Raw genomic sequence first — 23376 nt, forward strand, 5'->3', positions numbered from 1 at the left:
TTAGTGTGAAGCAGTCTCGTCTATGTCTGCTGTGGATCAGTTCCCTAAAAACAATAGCCTTTGGCAACATAAGCACTGCCTTCCAGGCCCTTGCAGCCATAGCTCTCTGTGTGTAGACTACTAAGAAGGCACAGAGCATTCCCTCGAAGCACTCCCTGCAGTGTCCAGCCCTTAACCACTGGATGCTCACAGAAATTACCCCAGATTTGTTGCTATCCCCAAGAGGTCACTGTACACACAAGCTTGTTTGATTCAACTGAGGATCAACTCTTTTATAATATCACAGCACTGAGATATATTTATAATGAAAACAATCATACATTTATTATCACAGGCTAAGATTTAAGAGATAGTGAGTAAGGATAATAATTGAAAGAGAAATTGTTACATATAAACCAAAAGTATAACACACGTCCTTGAGTCTAAACTTTAACAGGCTAACCCTCTGTCTAAAGTAGTTTCTCACCTAAAGAAATCTTCCAGTGTCTTCAGCCAACATGGCTGGGATCCCTCTTTCATGAATGAAAAAAAAAGCACTGTCCTTTTTGCTTTCTCAGTAAAGGATGAAAAGGTGTCCTTTTGCCTTTTCCTCATATCCCCAAAATTCATTGTTGGTCCCAGAGGTAGGATGACTCCTCCCACACCCAGATTTATTCCCTGATGTGCTGCCTTCGTGTTGATTTTGTATTCAAATGGGGCTTCCATGATGTTGGCTTACAATGATCATTTTACATGTGCACCAGTGGTGCTGGAGCTAGGGGTATTGCTGCACCCCCAGGCTTGAAGTACTAATAACAAACACCAAATACATGATTCCCTTCATCAGCACCCCCACTATAAAAATTGTTCCAGCACCCCTGATGTGAACCAAGGCAGACAGATGAATATACATCCCTTTGACAAAAACCTGTTTGTCACTCCTGCTTTGAGTCCGACTTTAAGACATATTTTCCAATATATACCCATAACTCCTCACATAGTCGATCCATACATTTCACAATGACCTGTGTGATCCTGGTTTGCATTTAAGATCTCACATCACTTTCTTGATAAATACTATGAAAGCAGTGTGCTAGCTGTAGTGAGTTTGTTAGGCCTGATACGAGTTGTCATTATAGAACATTGAATCCTTTGCCAATTTTTTACCAATGGGGTGTGTGTCACAGGATGATATTCACAGTAAATGTCTTTGTTTGGGGAACTCGATGGGGAGTGGGAGGATGGAATCCATCCCATAACTAGGTAGGCCACTCTCTGTAGATACTTTTTCAGCATATGGATTGAAATGGCAGTTACCACCCCGCTTCATACCACTAATGGCTTTTGACCCACTGAATACATGCGAGTGAAGATTCAATAGTTCTGCCACTAGCCCACCTCCAGAGTCTCTCTCGGTATGGACCTATTGGAGACTAGTCGTTACCCTCCCTTGTACAGAATAAAAGAGCTACAGAGATTCCACTGTGAGGCTATGACCCTGATGTCCACTCTGCCCTTGCAGAATGGCAATACTGGGTTTAAATGGTGCTGGTCTGGCACAAGACCTCTGTATCTTGTCACATTTCACCTAGTTGAAAAAAACCCAAATTTGTAAATTCTTACTCTCTGAAAACAGTAAAACCTTGCTTGGCTGTAAGACTTGATCACAAAGCTGGCAGCATACACTCACTCCTTCAAACCACAGTGTTATGACTTCCTTTCCTAACTATATAGTCATTTATTCTTGGTCAAATTTCCATTACATTCTGTAATAGACTGATTTCCTCATCAAATTGCACTGTGGATTCAGAGTTCATGAATATCATATATTTTGCCACCCTGAGCCCACTTTGTAATATTCATCTCTTTATGGCCAACATGTTTCATTGAAGAAAGGACAGTACAAATTATCCTTTAACCTGAACTATGCTGCCAATCTTCTCATACTGAGTTGTCTTTACTCTCTCTCTGTACTTATGTGATCTTCAGTGGTCCCCAAATAATTAAAAGAATGACAACAAAGGAACATTCCTCTCTAGCTTTCCCTCCTTTGCCTTCAGGAGAAGCTTAAAAGGAAGCAGAATTCCCCACCCCATCATTCCCAAGTGAAAATAGACTGTGAGCACAATGGCGGTGGGAAAACTGAGTTATGCATGTAGTTCTGAATCCTGAGGTCTTTGGTTGCTCTTCTCTCTTGCAGGCAGAGGTCTATAGTCTAGGTCCAGCTCCTGGGAGAGTCCTGTCTTTTGGACACACAAGTCTCCATCTGTTGGTTAAGGTGGTTCTGATGGAATCTAGCTTTTGATGTCTGTGGAGTGAGGTGATCTCTCAGGTAGCTAAGGGCCAGTGCCATGGATGGCTTTTAATTTCACCCTGCTGGCCTTAAAGCTTAATAGTAATATGTACCGTAAGAATGTTTCCTTAGCAGTAGCAGCTTTCAGTAGCTTGGTCATGTTCAAATTTTGTCTCAATTTTTTTAGTAGAGAAAAAGGTTGTTGTACAGAATTCAGATTTTGGATTTCCCCCTTTGCAATTCTGGTGTCATGTTCTCTGTGGATATAATGGGGGCGGGGAGGAGAGAGAAATGCAATCATTTAATGTTAATGGACTCTCAAAAATTGAGCACAATGAATTGGGCAGCTTTTTAAGAACGTGATTGTTACTAATGATCCACACATTAAGCAAATATAACTTCCCAGCTTGACAGTCTCCGTTTCTCCTACTTGTCCTGTGTACATGTTTCTGTAGTTTGCATAATCATTGATTAAAACCCTTGAAAACTTTCATAACTATGGAAAAAGGGCCTGATTCACCACTGCCTTTAGTCCAGTTTTATGCTGATGTAACTCCACTGCTGGCAACAGCAACACTGGTGAATCAGGGGCAAAATATTTAAAATAGATTAAGAGAGAGAGGAGTTTTCCCTATTTGGCGAGAGAGGAGGAGAGGGAGGATTCCTCAGTTTGGGCGTGTGGGGATAGTCCCCTATTTTGGGGAACTACCGCGTGTGTATTCCCCACTGAGATGTGTGTGTACTGTACTACTGAAGGAGTGGGGTGTGTGTGTATGTATGTATGGAGGCTTTCGAACCCTCCCGCCCACAGCGTTCCCACAGCTCTCCCTCCCTCCCGTGCTCGTTTCGCGAAGAACTCGGAGTATTTTGTCCCCTGCCGAGCCCCCTCCTCCAGGTGCTGCGCGTTGCCATGGCGTTTTCCGCCCGGCTCCGGCCAGGGAGTGGGGAGGCGGCGCGGCCTTTGCTGGCCTGAGCCCGCGGGGCCGCAGCTTCTCGGGACCCGGGTCCTCCCGCGCTGGCCCACGCCCGGGGCAGCCCCGCTGCACGTTCCCCCAGCTCCCGCCTCCAGCTGCCGCCTCCTGCTGGTTCCGTGGGCTCCGGCTGCGGTGGAAGGTGGCGGCGGGCGCTGCCCGGAGCTGCAGGCGGCGGCGGGGAAGATGGCGGGGAACGGTGGGGGCTTCGCCGGCGCGGGAAGCGGGGAGATCATCCAGCTGAATGTAGGGGGCACCAGGTGAGCGGGGTCGGGGCGCGCTGCGGGGATGGGATCCCATGGGGGAGTGAGGGGTCCGAGCTGGCCTGGGGGCGGGGCGGATCCTGGGGCTGGGAAGAGGGGTCTAGGGGAGAGTAGTGTGAGCTGGGTGTGCAGTGGCGGGGGAGAGCCCCAGCAATGGGCAGCGGGGTCTGGGGGAGGGCAGTGAGAGCTGGAGGGGGGAGCCCCAGCAGTGGGGTCTGGGGGAGGGCAGTGAGAGCTGGAGGGGGGAGCCCCAGCAGTGGGGTCTGGGGGAGGGCAGTGAGAGCTGGAGGGGGGGCAGCAATGGGCAGTGGGGTCTGGGAGAGGGCAGTGTGAATTGGTGTAGGGTCGGTGGGGGCATAAGGGAGAGGGAAGATCCAGTGATGGGGAGCTGGGGACCAAAGTTTGGGGGAAGGTTGTGCGAGTTGGGTGTGGGGCAGAGGAATTATCTGGGGTGCAGGGCTAGGCAGATCATGCATCTCCCTCAGGTGTCCCAGGGACAGGATCTGTTTAGTTATGTCATCGTGACCTGGTCCACCTGGGACTTGTTGTATTATTCTGTGGTCTGATCTGCCTGTGTCCCAGTCTTACCCTGGCTTCCTGCTGATAGGACTTGTCCCGAAGCTGCTGAGCCCAGTTGTCCTTGCATTTTGGTCTTGATATTTGGCATCACATTGCAAAGGGTTTCACTCATTGTGGGGATGTGCCCAAGTTTTGCCATGTTGCAGGTAGCTTTGCCTAGGTTGTGTTTGTGGTGGAGCTGCCTGGGTGATAAAGAACATTTGGGCCCATCTAACGTTGCAAAGGAGTCAAAATCAGAACTATCCAGGGGGAAAGCAGATGTTGTAACCCTATGCTCTCTCTCAGTCCCAAGGAATGTACACTGCTCTTAGGTATTTTAAAATGGTTACAGTAATTTATCTATCACATTTATGTCTGTGAATGGCATTTGGATCTTTTGGGATAAAACATATTAAAGAGGGTGGAATATTCTGGTCAGGGCGCCGTAAAATTGAGTGTTGGAGAATGAAATTGATATTTGTTATAATTTTGACAGATATCTATGATTATTTTAAGCATTTTTTATTTCTATCAATTTAAGTGTTAGATGTTGTGCAAAATATGGGCATTAAGTGTTTTTCCAGTTTTTATTTATTTAAATTTTTATAGTTGCAGGAAATTAGGGGGTAGTGTCAGACAATAGCATTTTAATGACAGTAGGTGTCGAGATTGAAAAAGTTAGATTTGTAACTGTTGAAGCACAAATTGTCAATATCACATGCAAAATATACAAAGCAAATATCCTTAAATTAATCTCATAATAAGTTCTCCAGCAGCATTTTTCTTATTTTGCCTATCTGTACATTTTGGTTAAATGGAAATATTTTTATTGGTTTGTGTGTATGGTGAAATCAATATTTTCTGATTAAAAATCTGATCCTTCCAAGCCTTTGTAACTACAAGACCTTGAATTCTCTAGCAATCTAGTAGAAAGTCTGGAACATCTGTGTCAGCCTCAGATGCATTAAAATGGAGGTTTTTATGAAAATAAATAATGTTAGCATAGTTACCCTGCATCGTTGTTTTGCTATTTCGGCTTATTTTTTGCTGCTCTTCTACTTTCAGTGTCTGGTATGAGGAAGCATTCTGTATTAAAAATGCATAACTGCGTTGTAAATTGTGCACGCAGAGTGGAAGGGACAGACCTGGAAGTTTTGAAAATTTGTTAGGGAACAATTGGGGCAGCTTTGGGATTGTGGGATTAATATGTTAGCTGATTGTTTTTGCTTTAAAATGAAAAGCAGCGAAATAGACAATATTGTCATTAGAAAACATAAAGAACACACTTTATTGAGATGAATATAATTCAGACCTCTTGGTGCAATAGTTTCAAGCTGTCTGCAGATTCACAAAGACAGCATTGTGTTAGTTTCCACTTACTTTGTGTTTTCAAGGTTATCTTTGCAGCCATGTGGTCCAGAAACATAACTTGCTAAAACTTAAAGCTGATATTTTATAGTACAGTTGTACAGCAAACTTACCCTCTGTAGCAAATGTTGGAGAATCTCAGAATACACAGGCCTCTGATTATACTATAACTCTGATTTACTGAAACTCCTCCGTAGGTGATACCTTAAAATTAGTAGGCAAAACTGATATCTGAAAGTGTCCTCAGGGCCAATTTACGACCTTCGTTAACATTTATATTGTGTAAATATAATCCAAACAAGGGTTGGCTGTGCCTACCTCGAGAAGCCTTCACTATTCTGCAGTTTTACAGTGACCTATTTGTATAGTTTTTAGGAGTAAGTCACTTAAAAGTCCCAAAACTGCAGATCATGTTTTGAAACATATTTAGCAAATGATTATGAAAATCAGAGAAGTATAAGGAGGAGACGTGTTGAGGGAGAAACGTGCTTCTTCAGACTAAGAGATATTGAATTGCTAATTTGGTAACAGATTTAGAGTAGGAATTTCTTCAGATTCCCTGGTTTACAAAAGAAACCACTCTGTTCTTTACTTTACTTTGTCTCCATAGTTTGTCGTAGTCCAGGTTTGCAATTACATGTTTCTAGAAAAAGTGGGTATTGCTAAATTTACAACTTCAGTGGTTCTAACTGTATTGTTTCTCGTGCCCCAAATACCCACCTTTATTTTCTGTATTTTATTGTATTTCTGTAAGTTTGTTGCTGCCTTGTCAATGTAGCTTCTGCCCTTCCAAAGCTATGTGGATAATGCCTTATATAAATTTTGGGTGCTCAATTTGAGAATCCTGTACAGATTGAGTTTGTAATTTTTTTTTAAACCTTACAAAATTGTGCATTTTCCCTTACATTTCTGAAAATTATGTGCTGTATTAGTTGAATATACAGTATAATGGATTGTAAATAGGAAAGTAGAAGAGTGATGCTTATATTAAGTGCTAATATTATAGTAGAAAGATAAAAGCAATGCAAATAAATTATTTTTTTCGAAGTAGATAAGTATACTTGCAGTTTTGGAGTTTTCCTGCAACTTCTAAAATATCATGGTAGGAATGTACTTGTTATGGTGATTTTTGTTGTTTACAAAGTAGCCTCGCTTTTTTTGTGTGCAGAATAAGTCTCTGGGCATGGTTACAGTAGAGAGTTTACAGCACCAATGCATCTGCATTGCTGTAAGCTCTCTAATGTAGCTGCTCTCCCACCAACGTAGCGCTGTCCACACCGGCACTTATGCCAGTGTAACTTATGTCACTCGGGAGTGATTTATTTACACCCCTGAGTGACATAAATTATGCTGACATAAACTGTAGTGTAGACATAGCCACAGAAAGAGGGAATGGACCTGGGGGAGAATAAAGTAATTTGTCCATATCTTACTCAGGTATATGTGCCTTGGCCAAGCTGTTGCTTGTCTATATAGTGTAAGGTTTCAGAGTGGTAGCTGTGTTAGTCTGTATCGGCAAAAAGAACGAGGAGTACTTGTGGCACTTTAGAGACTAACACATTTATTTGGGCATAAGCTTTCATGGGCTAAAACCCACTTCATCGGATGCATGCAGTGGAAAATACAGTAGGAAGATGTATATACAAAGAGAAAAATGGGTGTTGCCATACCAACTATAATGAGAGTAATCAATTAAGGTGGGCTGTTACAGCAGGAGAAAAAAAATGTTTGTAGTGATAATCCGGATAGCCCATTTCCAACAGTTGACAAGAAGGTGTGGGTAACAGTAGGGGAAAAATTAACATGGGCAAATAGTTTTTACTTTGTGTAATGATCCATCCACTCCCAGTCTTTATTCAAGCCTAATTTAATGGTTTCAACAAAAACACTAACCCAGGAACCTATCCTTGCAACAAAGCCCATTGCCAACTCTGTCCACATATATATTCAAGGGACACCATCATAGGCCTAATCACATTAGCCACACCATCAGAGGCTCGGTCACCTGCACATCTACCAATGTGATATGTGCCAGCAATGCCCCTCTGCCATGTACATTGGCCAAACTGGACAGTATCTTCACAAAAGAATAAATGGACACAAATCAGACATCAAGAATTACAACATTCAAAAACCAGTCGGAGAACACTTCAGCCTCCCTGGTCATTCAATTACAGACCTAAAAGTTGCAATTCTCCAACAAAAAAACTTCAAAAACAGACTCCAACAAGAAACTGCAGAATTGGAACTAATTTGCAATGTGGACACCATTCAATTAGGCTTGAATAAAGACTGGGAGTGGATGGGTCATTACACAAAGTAAAAACTATTTCCCCATGTTAATTTTCCCCCTATTGTTACTCACATCTTCTTGTCAACTGTTGGAAATGGGCCATCCTGATTATCACTAGAAAAGTTTTTTTTCCTACTGCTGATAATAGTCCACCTTAATTAATTAGTCTCGTTAGACTTGGTATGGCAACACCCATTTTTTCATGTTCTCTGTGTATATATATCTTCCTACTGTATTTTCCACTGCATGCATCTGATGAAGTGGGTTTTAGCCTACGAAAGCTTATGCCCAAAATAAATTTGTTAGTCTCTAAGGTGCCTCAAGGACTCCTCGTTCTTTTTATATAGTGTAAGTAACTCTGGAGGAATTTTTCCCTTTCTTCTTTCCAACATTTAATTTTGCATTTGTTTGGGAATCCACCTTATTTAGTACAGTGCAGCATTCTTTTTTTTTTAAAAGAGGCATGGAAATATGAATAATATCTGAAGAAGAGTGTGTGTGTCAGGTCTCTTTGGAAGGAGGAAGGGCTCCTGAGTGAGTTATGGGCTGTTTTCTAAAGAAGATTGGAAAGATTGAGTTTTTTGTATAGCACTATAGATGCAATATGTGCAGGGTAAAAGAGACAAGATAACAATGAGGTGGTAGGCCAGGATAGGGAAACTTCATGAAACACTCTTCCTTGAGGGTGAATACAGCACTGGGACATTCATATCATTAGGTTTCTGTTTGTATGTTGCACTGTATATTATTTCAGATATAATAAATAGCTTGAACAAGCTCACACAATAAAAAATAAGGAAAGACTTTGACATACTAATGTGTATCTCAGGAAATACATTAAAGATTCCACCCCCCAGAAAATTGTATAGTGGTAAACATTCGATTAGCATTGCTTATAGACTGAAAAGTTTACCATTTATAATAATAGCCTTCCTAAATTACAAGATACTTATTAGTTACACTTTAATATTTTTCTTTAATATAGCTTATCATCAGTATGCTTGCATATGTTGTGCAAAGAAGTGATTTGATTCAAAAACTTATTTTACAATATAAGGGCCAAATTCAATCCTGTCACAAGTCTTCTGAAGTCACTGGAGTGCATTCTCTAGCTTTATGGCTGAAAATGGCCCTGAATATCAGACTGTAAAACTTTTGGAAAGATAATTTTACAAGGTGTTACTCGTGAAAATGGCTAACTTCACATTTAGTCACAGAAATGTAGGGAAAAATACAACCTTCACTTGCATTCCCTCATGTTTGTAAGTAATTATTGTTAATTTCTTTACACCTGTTTTTTGTATGGGAAGAAGAATCTAGAGGCTATTAACGAGCAGAATTGATTTCTGCTTCTTACTGCTTAACACTGAAAATCTTCCACCAAATATTGCAAACTACTTCACTGGTTAAATCAAATTTAAAACAGTGGCTTGTATTTAATTTTGTATCCCATCAGATGTAAATTCTTGATGCATCTGTACAAATAAACAGCTTGAATGAAATGCATTAGGCCAAATTGTGATGTTCTAATATGAAAGCATCAAGAACATATTTTGCATATTATATCTCCATCCTGATAGTTTATTTTACATCTTTTTAAGTGTAATAATGAAACATTCATAAACAATTTTTTCTAAAAAGTTATCTGTTTAACCACCAAATCACCTATGTTTTAATAATAATAATTAATAACAAAGTTTTCATTATAAAGTAAAACAAAAAATAATTCAGATTGAAACATTTCCATGCAGTGATGCAAGAGCAGGCGAGCTAAACAGGAGAGGAAAAAAGTCTGAAATGTGTGCCTAGTAAAATGTCAGACCACTTAAATCTGTACCCTGAATTTTTAATTGTTCTCCTTTGTTTCTGTGAGTATTGCAGAATGATGTAGACAAATGTATTACTGTGACTCATCTGCCATCTTGAGTAGTGTTACGTTACTAGCTGTAGAAAATAGTATTAATGTTATTAGTAAGTGAGATTTATTTTTGGTTGTAACCTGTGGAATTTACTATTGCAAAGGAAATATTAATTTTGGAGTTGCACTAAAATGCTCAGTGATAAACTTTTAAAATTGAAATGTCAAAATATGCTGAACTATTTAAGGAACAAGAGATAAAATGTAATTTTGACGCTTTATGTTGATTTATAACCCTTTCGTATTTTAAATATGGTTTATTCCTGTTTTTATAATGTAATAGTCTGATATTTTAAATTTGTATTTTTATATTCAAATATGATGTTCATGGTTGATCAGAGGTGGAAATAAACTCTAAAAGGCAACTTTCAGTAGTTGTTCTTTAATATATATTGCTCATATCAGATTTTTGTAGGTAGAAATTTGATACAAGGTTGATAATACTATAATCTTTGTAAAATTACATCATTGTTATCGTAGTATCTTTGGATAGCTTTATATCAGATTGTTTCTTACCTGTATCAGTTGTTACATGTAGCACAAACTAGTCAATATTCTGTCTGAGTCTCAAACTAACATCTGTAAATCTTTATATTACTTTTCACTCAGCAATATTGTGAGGTGAACATTTGTAAATAGGGATGATTGTTTGATTTCTAATGTTTATGAGTAATATTTCTTAAAGCTTGGTGAAAACAATTGGCCTAAGCAGTAGTAGTTGTTTCATGTTCTTATTGGATGTATAAAGCATTGAGCTTAAAATTGTCCACAGAACACTTTTTGCAGAATGGCCATGCAGTTTTAGTGTGGACATTAGTCTATTTTGTTATTTTCTTTAGCAAATTCTAGCTGTGTGGGTCACATACTTTTCCTTTTTAATGAAAATACAAATTGAAAGGTGTAGCCTGCTTTGATTAACTGAGTGGATATGTTCTGGTTTGGCTTATTATATCCTTTCGTGTGTAATTGCTTTCTGTTGGGATTGAAGATGCTAAGGAATAAAACACCTAGGATTTTGCACATTGATTCTTTCTTGAAGTGGGTTCCGGCTTTTATCGAGAAATCTCCTATCATACTGAACAAGTTCAAAGAAAAAGACAGGCCTGTGAGATAATGTTTGGCAGTTCCTTGAAAATATCAACATGATAATCACCCAATTTGAGGCAACAATGGATGATCTGGACAATAAGATGGAGCAGATGAATTTTTGTATCAAGAGCATGGGATGCCGAGTGGATTTTACCTCTTGTTCTAAGAATGCTGTTTTGTTCAGAGATAGGAAAAATTCTATGGTCATCCATACAAGTCTTAAATCACTCTCATACCCTTGTTGAAATTCAGGCTTGAAGTACACTACATACTTACTTTGGTATAACTACGTCACTTAGGGGTGTGAAAAATCCACACACCTGGGCGATGTAGTTATATTGACCTTAACCCCTCCCCCCCCCCCCTTGTAGAGACAGCACTATGTTGGGAGAGCTTCCCCACTGACAGTTACTGCCTCTCACGGAGGTGGCGTTATTAAGTGACGGAAGAAATCTCTCCCATCGACTTAGAACATCTTCACCAGACATGTTACAGCGGTGCAGCTGCGCCAATATAAATGTGTGCTGTAGACTTGCCCTAGATATCTGGCATGTAGAGCCTTAGCTTATTAATTAAGTTATTAGACTTCCTTTCTGGTTCTATGGAGTGCTGGAATGCCAGCATTGTGTGCAGTCTCAGAAAAGGAGAGTGAGCCTTCCCCCAACAAATACCCTGTAGCCTACAGCAGGGGTTCTCAAACTGGGGGTCGGGACCCCTCAGGGAGTCGCGAAGTTATTACATGGGGGGAGGGGGTCGCGAGCTATCAGCCTCTACCCCAAACCCCGCTTTACATCCAGCATTTATAATGGTGTTAAATATATAAAAAGTGTTTTTAATTTATAAGGGGGGTCGTACTCAGAGGCTTGCTATGTGAAAGGGGTCACCAGTACAAAAGTTTGAGAACCACTGGCCTACAGTAAGGTGCTTTAGATTGGGGAGTAAGCAGACCATGAGTTCAAGTGCCTTCTTCCATTCTGTTAATATTTTTGTGCATGTCAAAACCTTATTGACCCAGGCCTTGTAACATACCCTGTAGACCTGCAACTATTATTTCCTCCTCCACCCCTTTCTGATAGGATAATTTATGCTGCACAAGGGCAATAGATTGAATCAATGGTTTTATAACTGATACATAAAAGAAATATAGCTTGAATATCTGTTATCTCCAGTTCTCATTTATTTTTCTGTATTTTCTTTAATCACAATAAAATTAAAAAGTCATTTTATAAATACAGTAATTCTTCAAGAAGCATAGCAGTGATGCAGATAACACTTTTTGAAAGTTTGAAGGTGCACTCAGTTTTTGGTCTGCCCAACTTCCACATCTGATGTGGGCAGATATCTGGTATGGCTGCTCACTTAGCTCTATGTTACTGGATATATAAATTATTGCATGTATAATCTTTGCTACAAATTGCTACTTCTCAGTACCAGAAACGAGGTCTAGATTTTTTTTACATTTCTTGCTCTGCATGTGCATTGAAGTGTATTATCTGTATTAATTCTTAGTAATTTTAATGCTCATATTAACTCTAATAACAGTGAATACTAGTTTTTAGGACAGTTAAGTAAGTAATACTGGAACTGACAGCCAACTGCGACCGGACATTGTCATCATCATGGTGGACATCACAGTGTCTTTTGAAAACAGGATCCCGGCCTTCCATAATGCCTGAGCTTGAAAGCTGGAGAAATACGCCTCTCTGGCTGACACCCTGAGAGCTAGGGGCTACGAAGTCCAAACTTGCGCGCTGATCGTCGCATGGGACCCCGGTAACGAGCGAGTGTCAAGAGAATGTGAGTCAGTCAACGCTACGCTCGGCTGATGCGGCAACTCATGGTGTCAGATGCCGTCAGGTGGTCGAGGGACAACTACATAGAACACATCACTGGACATCGGCAATACTAGGAGGGATGAGCTGGAGTGCCGATGAGAAGTGCAGTCCGGAAAATAACTCAAATAACTTTCCTGATGGACTTTTTTTCCCCCTAAATGGACAACCTATCCTACATCAGTTACTGAGGGACAATCTTCACTCATTGATATATTTTTGCTTTCCACAACCAAATCTCTCTACAAATTTTTATGAGCGATGTACCCGAGTATTCAGATTCTAATATCTAAACTTTTGTTAAATCTATTCACCTAAATGTGGGTTATAGCTGATTATGTACTCTATGTATCATATGACTTTAAAAACAAACTTTGCATTTGTGGATAATCTAAACACTATACCCGGACACTCTTTTCCCAACCTATGTAGTAAATTGTGCTATTGTGAAATAAGGACTGTACCCCACTTTCTAATAATGATCTACTGTTTCAAAGTGCTATTATCGGTCTTGCATGATTTTCTCACTTGGATTTACTCATGGAGAATTAGCCAGCGGGCTTTTTGTTTTCTCGCAGTTTTTAGTTTTCTGATTTATTCTTCTAACACCTTTTTTACTCGTGGGTGTTTAAAGTTGGTCTCCTTCATAAATGGCTTGATTTTTCAGGATTTCTGAGCACATATATATCCTAGTGAAATCAGTGCTCAGCACCTTTGAAAACTAAGCCATTATTGCTTAGGGCCCAAATTCTTGAAGGTACTTAGGCATTGCAATGCTGAGCAAAGCATGCCTTGACTGATTTAGGATCTGAAGTCTCATTGAAAGTCATTGGTATTTAGGCTTCTCTGTATTAGATTTCAGAGAAGCAGCTGTGTTAGTCTGTATCCGCAAAAAGAACAGGAGTACTTGTGGCACCTTAGAGACTAACAAATTTATTAGAGTATAAGCTTTCGTGGGCTACAGCCCACTTCTTCGGATGTTCTTTTTTCTGTATGCGATGTTTATAGGACATTGACATGTAGCTGGTGAACGTTGGTCATAAGCTCTTGGCTTTGAAAAAGTTCATAAGGCATAGCTAAGGTAATGTTTTGTATCATTTCAAAATTGAGTTACTCCTATTTTGAGATAAAGTGCTATAAATAAAAATGGCGTTACCTAATTGTTCTAAGTATATAGTTTGGACAATTGGAGAAGCTTTAAATAACTGAAATTTTGGATGTTTAAAGAATATATTTAAAGAATTTTCAAAGGTTTGAAGATTGACAAATGACTGTATTTACTGTATTGTAGTATAAAGCACTGTTTTCTTTGGCTACGGCAAATTAGGAAAAATTGTTTCTCTTATTCTGAATTTTATATACATACCTCATTATGGTATGTGGATATTTTATTTAAGAGGGAAAAATTGAATTACAGTATATTCCTGATGATAAAGGAAACTTTACAAAACCAACAGCTGAAAAGTTACAGAAAATCTCCTTAAACTCGCAGAAGCTTAAGTAACAAAAGGCTTTGGTTCATTTTTTTTCTGGCAGGAAAAAGAAATTCTTGTTTTGCATGTTGTTCATGTTCAGTGCCAACACTAGATTTCTTTGTTCAGATTTGGCATTGTCATGCTTGCATTGAACCACTGAATGGCTACACACAGTCTTCACTGTATATAGTACAGAGGAGTTTTTTGTATGATCCTTGTGCTTCTACTTTTTGCAGTGGTAGAAAGTAATATTTTCCTTCAATAAATAGGAAATGTAGGCACTGAAAATATGAAGCAGAGCCAGAAAAAGGATGAATTCATAAAATACTTGTTCTTTAGAGACATCATGAAATGTATACATTTATTGTATAAAGTATTTTGGAACTTTACCCTCAAATTTCCTCTCTTCAGCCCTTTCCTGTCTACAATAGCTCCATTTAATGAAGTTGTCTTCAAAGATTCCTGAATTCTGGAACCATTTAGAGGAGATTATTGGAATTGCATGCTTTAGGTGAACCAGTGTTGTTGTGTTTTTTTGTTTGTTTTTTTAGTGGGAGCTGTATTTTAGGAACCCCTTGCCCAAATGATCCCACGTTTGGATAATTAATCCTACCCTACACTCCTACAAAGCATAACAAATTGCAAGTCAATCTGTGTAAGCACACAGAGTACTAAGGTCATATCTACACTAAAGAGTTAAGTCAACTTAAGTTATGTTGACGATCATAAGCCTCTTTAATTACATTGTTGCTCTAACTATGTCGCAAAAAAGTTCTTTGCCTCTCTTTGAGGTGGTTTTATTATGTCAGCATAGGCAGGGAGTTAAATTAGTGGGAGGAGCATTTCAGTGTTTACACATCCACTGTTTTGTTGATGAAAGCTGACTTTTGTCAACAATGTGTGTCCTGTAGACAAGACCTCAGAAGAGTCATTTTAACAGGAAGGGCTTTTCAACTTAGACCATGTCAACGCTATCACTTATGTCTGCAAAATGTATGTTGCTCAGGGGTGTGAAAAAACCACACTCCTGAACAACATAAGTTTTGCAAGCATAAGTGCTTGTGTGCATAGCGCTATGGCAGTGGGAGAGCTTCTCCTGCCGACATAGCTACTGCCACTCCTGGAGGTGGTTTTATTATGTCAGTGGGAGAGCTCTCTTCCGTCAGCATAGAGTGGCTACACGAGCGATCTTATAGCGGTGCAGCTGCATTGTTACAGCTGTGCTGCTGTAAGTTTACTAGTGTAGACATGGCCTTAGCTAGAGAAGAGCTGGCACTCTTGTATGAAATTAGAGGGAGAATAGAAGGGATGGGGTCTACACATCTATCAGCAAAGGGTCTGGCCCATAGATACAGCCTTAAACAACATCTCTGAGAGGTGTGAACTGCTTCATTCATGTGAGTGGGTGTTCCACTTCCTCCTCCCCAGTGCTGGAGAGTTTCTGATATGTGTCATACCCAGTCTCAGCAGTATATTCCTGGTACATGGTCTGAGGATGTCTGGTTCACATGGGGAGGGGGTAGAGAAAGGGGCTCAGACCCCCTATCCCCACCCCAGAAAGGCAAGCCCCCTCCAGAACCTGGCTTACATGAGGGGGGCAGGGAAGGGGGGTGTTCACACTCCAATAGATGGGTTGAGGGCCCCCAGATTGTAGAACATGCATGGGAAGGCAGTGTGGGTTTACAGGCACCCCTGCCCTGTCCCTATTTCCCCCCAGGCCCTCTATCACTCTCTCATCCCTACCTTCCCATTCCCCCTAGTCACCACCCTCCTCTCTATCACCTGGTGTCCCAGTACCTCACCCTCTATTCCCACCTTATCTTCCACCTCAATTTTTCCTCCCAGAGAGGATTTGCTTGTGTATCTTTTTGTTTCTTTTTTTAAAAATAGCCTTCTGAATATTCTGCGGTACTCACATTGTTTCACAAAAATTAAAATCCCCCTTTGACAGAGGCAGATTGGAGCAATATTCCTGCACATGCTCTGTATAATCCGTTAGAGGTGCGAGTATGCACGTAAGCCTTTATAGGTGTAACGGGAAAAAGCAGACTCTTTCAAATAATGTTTAAATTTGATTTCCCCCAAAGCATGGTGGGTGCCATACACTCTGTTGAGGGTAACACTTAAGCGTTTTAGACCCTAGCCTGATCATCTGAGCCCTGATTTGATCTCTGTCTATGAGCAAAAAAAAAAAAAAAAATTGCCAGAATGTTAACTTTATAAAAAAAAATGTTTTTCTGGAGGCTGTTGCCCCTCCCCCCCCTCTGGAGACTGTATCTCAGGAATCCCATGGTCAAATACCCCCAATTGTGGCTCACTGACTTTACCTCCTCCCTATGAGGCACACCAAATTTCAATGCGATCTGATTGACTGTCCTGATTTTAGAGCACATAGAACAGTTGAACTTTAAACAGAAAGCTGGTCCCAACTTTAATTCTAGCAGAGAGATTTCACTGGTAGACAATTGGGCATAAATAGCAATTGCAGATAACTACAGGTATTATAACTAGGGCCCTACCAAATTCACAGTCCATTTTGGTCAATTTCATGGTCATAGGATTTTAAAAATCATAATTTCATGATTTCAGCTATTTAAATCTGAAATTTCACTTTGTTGTAATTGTAGAGGTCCAGACCCAAAAAGGAGTGTTTTGTGTGTGTATGTGTGGCGGGGAGGGGGTTGCAGTACTGCTACCCTTACTTCTGCACTGCTGCTGGCAGCAGCGCTGCCTTCAGAGCTGGGCAGCTGAAGAGCGGTGGCTGCTGGCTGAGAGCCCAGCTCTGAAAGCAGAGCCACCACCAGTACCAGCGCAGAAGTACGGATGGCATGGTATGGTATTGCCACCCTTACTTCACTGCTGCTGGTGGGGCAGTCTTCAGGGCTGGGTGCCTGGCCAACAGCCGCCACTCACTGGCTGCCTAGGTCTGGCACCAAGCTCTGAAGGCAGCGCAGAAGTAAGGGTGGCAATACCGCACCCCCCCTAAAATAACCTTGTGACCCCCCCCCGCAACTCCCCTTTGGGTCAGGACCCCCAATTTGAGAAACGCTGGTCTCCCCTGCGAAATCCGTTTATAGGGTAAAAGCACACAAAAGACCAGATTTCATGGGGGGAGACCATATTTCACCATGATTCATTTTTCATAGCCGTGAATTTGGTAGGGCCCTAACTTATAAGCACACTCTAAAATATTTTTTACCTACTACTTTGTCATTATTACTGACGTTCTCCCTAAGTTTCTTGCATCTTGTCTTAATTTAGGACTTAATCTTGCAAACACTAGCACTATTGATCTAGTCCTTTGTATAAAGTTACTCAAGTGGCATGAATGTTTGCAGGGGCAGGACCCGGGATTGTAAGGTATTTGGGGCAGGAATTGTCTCACTGAGTGTTTTTGTATAGGGTCTAGCACAATGATTGGGGCCCTGATTTGGGGCCTCTGGATGCTGTAATACAAATGAGAGGTAAAAATAATAGTTCCTTCACATCTTTTCTTTGAGATTTGTACACATAGTAAGGAATTCACTCTAGAATCAGCTTTCCAAACCACTCTCTGACCTCTAAGGATATGTCTGTACTGCAAAAAAAGAAAAAAAAAAAAAAAAAAAAGACCCACGGCAGTGAGTCTTGGAGTCTGGGTTGACTGCAGTGTGGGCTTTCAGGCTGAGATCCATTCCCCTTGCTGGGTTTCAGAACCCAGGCTCCAACCTAAACCCGAATATCTATACAGCTGTTTTTAGCCCCATAGCATGAGCCTAGTGGACCTGGGCTCTGAGACTTGCTGCCCTGGGTCTTTTTTTGCAGCATAACATATCCTAAGGCTTCTTTTAAGCAGTCTTGAAAAAACCAAAACTCAACTTGATACTCTGTCTGTGCAATGCTTGACTTTTTTTTAATTTTTGGTCTTACAGGTTCAGCACCTCAAGACAAACACTAATGTGGATTCCAGACTCCTTTTTTTCCAGGTATTTCAAATGTTAATATATTTTACTAAGTAGAATTACTAAGCATTTAAAAAGCATTTTATAGCATTACCACTATGAGAGTTTGATTACAGAAAAAAACATAACAGTCAGAACTCCCTCCTGCTGTCACTGTTGGGGCAGAGCAAAGGAGGAGGACGGAATGGTGAAGGGATCATTCAGCTTCCTGAGATACTCATGCAGTGGGTGGGAGGGTCAGTGGGTGGGTGAAGTTGAGCCAGACCTGCATTAGATCACCAGTCTCCACCTTCTCCACTGCTGTTGCACAGGATGCTTCTGTAATTAAAATTGTAAGAGTTTCCCCATTATGAATTTGACACACACATTTTTTCCCCTCAAACATTTTTTTTTTTTGGTCTACTCATAGCATATAAAAAATAGTGCCAAGTGGGGAGGAAGGACTAAACTGTCCATATGATCAATTTTTCTGTCTCCATCCTTCTCCAATGAGTCAATGGTTAACTTATTGAATGTGAGCGTTTGTTATCCTCTATAAAAATTATTTTCTCCCTATCTAATGAAACTGGATAGTCTCATGTCTCACTGTTTTGACTCCTAGCAAGCCCTTGGCCTCAAAATTATATTTAGTGGCATTAAGTTCCACATATTAATTATGCATTGTTAAAAATCTTTCTATTGGTTTAAAATGTGTTGCCTTTCAAATTCCATTTTAAATGTCTGCTTGTGCTTGTATCATGAGAGGGATAAATAGGAGCTCCGTATTTATCTTCTCCATGACATACATTATTTTGTATACCATGCTACTCCTTTGGGAGAATTAGAAGTTAGATATTTAAATTCTTTTGTCTTCATATGTGAGAAAATTTTCAATATGTTATCTTTTAAAAAATAGTATTTCTTGCTCTTTACAGGAAGTAGCCTTCCAAATCAGAACAATAAAGAAGCTTGTCACTTACTTCTAACCCTCCCAAATATACTGGTCTTTTCATCATTATTTTTAGGAAAAATCATGGTTTCTTCCAGCTATGCTCTCTTTCCTTGACTACTCTTCACCCAAATGCAGATTAAGGTTTCCTAGGACCCTGGGCCAGAGCAAGTGGGGGGGCCCTTCCCCACCCCTTTGCCTGCAGGCCACCCCTGTTCCGCCTCTTCTGCCTGTGGCCCTGTCCACAGCCCAACCCCTTTCTGCCTCTTCCCCGGGACCCGCCTCTGTTCCACCCAGGGTCCCACCCATTCTGCCTCCCACTGCAGCCTCCCAATGTCTTTTGCTCCTTTCTGCCCACCTTTCCCCGCCCCCCATGGCCCCAAGACCGGAGAAACTCTGTCCCCTGCACCACAGGGTGCAGTAGGGAGTGAGAGCTCCTTCAGTCCCAGGGCCACAGCAGGGGTCTGGGTGCTGGGGCTTCCCCTGTATTTCTGTGCGGGGCCAGGGTTGGGGCACTGGGGCTTGTTGCACCCCACCTGCCCAGCGCTTCTGCTGGAGGGCGGGGTTGGGTGTGGGGGCTTCCCCTGCCACCCCGCGGCTTCTGCCGGGGGATGAGTAGGGAGCACTGGCTTCTGCTGGGGAACGGGGTCAGGCCAGGGCTTCTGGGGGAGGATCCCCCACCCTGCCCATCTGATGCTGCTGCCAGGGGGCAGGGCATGGGGGCTTCTCCCTCCCGCCCAGCAGGTGGGGCTCCTGGCTTCCGCCACCCAAGGGCAGATTATTTCCAGAGCCCCGGTTGGCCAGGGCCCCTGAGCATGGGCCCCGTCAGCCCAGTGGCTAATCCACCATGCCTTCACCTAGCAACAGGCTGTCAGAACTCCAAATTCTTATCCCTGGCAGCTGGTATCTTCACAGAAGGAGATAAGCGATGGTGGAATTTTCACGTCACCATGGCTTTCTGCCTTTCACGTTTGAAGAGGATAAAAGAAGAATCCTTGTGAATGAGGCTGCTGGGCAGCAATGTCTCTGGCAGCTACACTGAAACCGTGAAGTAAATGGAGTTCCAGGGAGATGTCCTCCTGTTCTATGCCATACGGAGGAGGAGGCAGCACAGGGAACCAGCCCCCTTCCTGCCCTGCAACTCCCTATCTTCCATGCTAAAGGATCTCAGCAGATCGCTAATTTTTACGCTAGTACAATAGCATTGGAGTATAAATCAGAGCTCCAACAAAAAGGTGTCTGGATGAATTTTTCATTAATTTCCTTCCAGAGATCATGAAGAATTCATGGAGTCATATTGCCTGGAAGATTTGGAGCTTTACGCTTGCTCAGTGATTAGGGGATTTCTAACTTTGAGTCATGGAAATATAGTTGGATTATTTGTATAATGGAGTGTTAGAATATTGCTGCACATGTTTAATGCTCTCTCCTTCTAGACTGCATAATAACTCAAACAAATATTTTATGCTTTTCAGTTTACTGAGTGGAAGAATTTCAACACTTAAAGATGAAACTGGTGCTGTGAGTAATGCTACTGATAATTTATAAGAATGAATACTTATTTCCAAATTCCAGAGGGGTAGCCGTGTTAGTCTGGATCTGTAAAAAGCAACAGAGTCCTGTGGCACCTTATAGACTAACAGAAGTATTGGAGCATAAGCTTTCGTGGGTGAGAAAGCTTATGCTCCAATACTTCTGTTAGTTTATAAGGTGCCACAGGACTCTTTGTCACTATTTATAAATTGGATCTATTTAGCAGAAGTAACTTCTATACTGAAGCTCATACTAATAGTTCTAAAATGATAGGGTATTATTAATCCATAGATCAGTTATATAGATACAGTAAATGCAGCAGACTAACATCTGACCCCCTGTGATGATGCTGCCCGTGGGAGCCAGCTGAGGTCACTCAATTAGGGTGAACTGCAAACAGAACGGGGCAGACAAACCCCAGAAGCTGCTGGATATTCCAACACTTAGATTTACCAAGCCAGCACAAAACAGCTTCTGTAATACCTCACTGGTTACTCAGAAGTCCAAACAACGCAGTTCCCTTAAAGTGCCCAGCCTCAGGCCTCCATCCAGACACACGTGTCAGATATGATGATGATTACTGAAAATCTTATCTCATCATATAAAAGAAAAGGTTCTCCTGATCCCAAAGGACCAAGCCCCAGACCCAGGTCAAATGATAACTTAGATCTGACCCAAAATACACGCTTATAGCCAATTCTTATTAATTAAGCTAAAATTTATTAAAAAAGAAAAGAGAGAGTGTGTTGGTTAAAAGATCAATATATATACAGACTTGAATTCAATTCTTGAGATTCAGGTACATAACAGAGAAGAGCTTGTAGTTGCCAAAAGTCCTTTTAGAAATAGTCCATAGGTTATAGTCCAATGTCCATATTCTGGGTGACTCCAATCAGTGACTGGGGATCTCAATCCTTATGGCTTAAGGTTCCCCCTCTTGAAACCCAAAGCAGATCTGAGATGAAGAAGGATCATGTCCCAGGGTTTTTATACCTTTCCTGCAGCCTTTTGGCCTGAGAAAACAATAAGCTTAACTTTCCTTCTTCCAAACAACATGGCAATTAGCACAGGATAATTTATCCATTAAACAGGTCAGATACAGGTTACCACAACCTTCAAAGAGACATATAGACAATAATACAATTTCCCTCAAGTGTCTTCCTAAATACTAATACTCCTTTTTTTGATCTTTGAATTAAAGCTATAGCAATAGACAAGACTTGTTTGCTTACATCACAAGACCTGAGCAAACAGCTTCCCTTCTATCTCTAACAATGCAGGCCTGCATTTCAAAGCTCTGTTCATTTACATATCTTCCGAACCAGTCTCTTAAGTTCAGCCATGGGTCAGGTCAGTCTGTGAGTTAATTAACTCTTTCTGGCTCTGTCATCTTTCAATGAGATATTATATTACACTCATAATGTCACACACCCCTGTATGCCAATGTCATTTTTCCATCAGATGACCACCACCAGAAGACCCAGAAAAGTCAATTTTAATTAAAAAGCTAATGGTAACATTTTCAGAAGTGCTCAAGTCATTTAGGAGTCAATGGGGCACAGACTTCTAAGTCCCTTTGACCCTATATGACTTAGGTGCATTTGAAAATGTTACCCATATAAACTGAATAGGATATTTCATACATCATGAAGGAACCTCACAGTGAACTTTCAGAACAGGATGCATAATGAATGGGTTCATAATGAATGCCCAGAGCAAGCATAGTTCTGTGCTTTTGCTTTTGGTATGGATATCTTTTTACTTCAGACACTACCAGTTAAATTGTTCAGGTTTCCAGTATGGGAAACACAAGTTTTGGAAGTATTAACTGCCCTGTAAGATCGCATAGATTTGGAAGAAAGAAAGGCTTTTAGATTTGAGGGGAAATAGGGTATGTCCAGGTAGGTGAAGTAAAGTTTTGCAGGTGTGACAATTTGGATGAAAGTCAGCAAACAACAGGAGGAAAGAGATCCTCTTGCTTACTTTCTTTTCATGGTCCTTGTTTCCATTCTAATATGGATGATAAAGGAATGTGCATATTGCTTCACCAATGTTTCTTTACTTCTCCCTTTACATACCCAGAAGCAAATGGTTTAAATTTGCTAATTGCTTTGCTCATTGTTAAAAACTAATACTTTTAAACTGAGGGAGCCATAATCAGAAAAGATATTCCTAATTTACAAAATTCACTCTTGTGTGCAGTGTGGTTGTAGCCATGTAAGTCCCAGGAGATTAGAGAAACAAGGTGGGTGAGGGAATATCTTTTAGTGGACCAACTTCTGTTGGTGAGAGAGACAAGCTGCCAAGACACATAGAGCTTTTCTTCAGGTCTGGGAAAGTTACTCCCAGCATCACAGCAAAATGCAAGGTGTAACAGATTATTTAGCATAAGTAGTTAGCACATACTGTAAGGGACCATTCCCGGTTGAGTGGCCCGTTAACACCTCTGCAGTCATAGGACAAAAAGAGGGGATTAGTGGGTTACAGATTGTTGTAATAAAACATAAATCCAGTGTCTCTGTGGGTGAACGCTTTTCACAAAGCGATCAATCTATATCTGACCTATCATTCTTCATCCTCAAAGGAAACCTGCACAACATTTTCAAGTGAGCCGTGAAGCTTTAATTTATTATTCTGCTAGACACTAAAAATCATGGCTTGGAAGCTTGTCTCACCAACAGAAGTTGGTCCAATAAAAGATATTACCTTATCCATCTGGTCTCTTTAACAGTTGAGCCTGCACATGACATTGAAAAGTATTGCTAAATGTAATATCAACAAAGAACATTGCAAAGTAACTTTAACAGTCTTTTACATCTGCAGTGCATAATGTCAGGTTTCAGCGTAGCAGCCGTGTTAGTCTGTATCCGCAAAAAGAACAGGAGTACTTGTGGCACCTTAGAGACTAACAAATTTATTTGAGCATAAGCTTTTG

At 41.0% G+C, this 23376-nt stretch overlaps 1 protein-coding gene across 3 annotated transcripts in view; it reads left to right on the forward strand.

Annotated features, from left to right (window-relative positions):
* Positions 1 to 3187: 3187 nt before the first annotated feature.
* KCTD3 (potassium channel tetramerization domain containing 3) overlaps positions 3188 to 23376 on the forward strand; it is a 63749-nt gene continuing 43560 nt past the window's right edge. For 2 of the 3 annotated variants that reach the window (XM_054021628.1, XM_054021629.1), the window contains exons 1-3: positions 3188 to 3503; positions 17951 to 18004; positions 20384 to 20429. In XM_054021628.1, the coding sequence (XP_053877603.1) occupies positions 3430 to 3503; positions 17951 to 18004; positions 20384 to 20429 (174 nt within the window). In that variant the 5' untranslated portion in view covers positions 3188 to 3429. Of the gene's footprint in view, positions 3504 to 13626; positions 13646 to 17950; positions 18005 to 20383; positions 20430 to 23376 lie in introns of those variants that run through there. The other variant, XM_054021630.1, reaches the window with a different exon arrangement.

The sequence above is a fragment of the Malaclemys terrapin genome, chromosome 3 (genome assembly GCF_027887155.1).
Source record: "Malaclemys terrapin pileata isolate rMalTer1 chromosome 3, rMalTer1.hap1, whole genome shotgun sequence".
Taxonomy (NCBI): domain Eukaryota; kingdom Metazoa; phylum Chordata; order Testudines; family Emydidae; genus Malaclemys; species Malaclemys terrapin.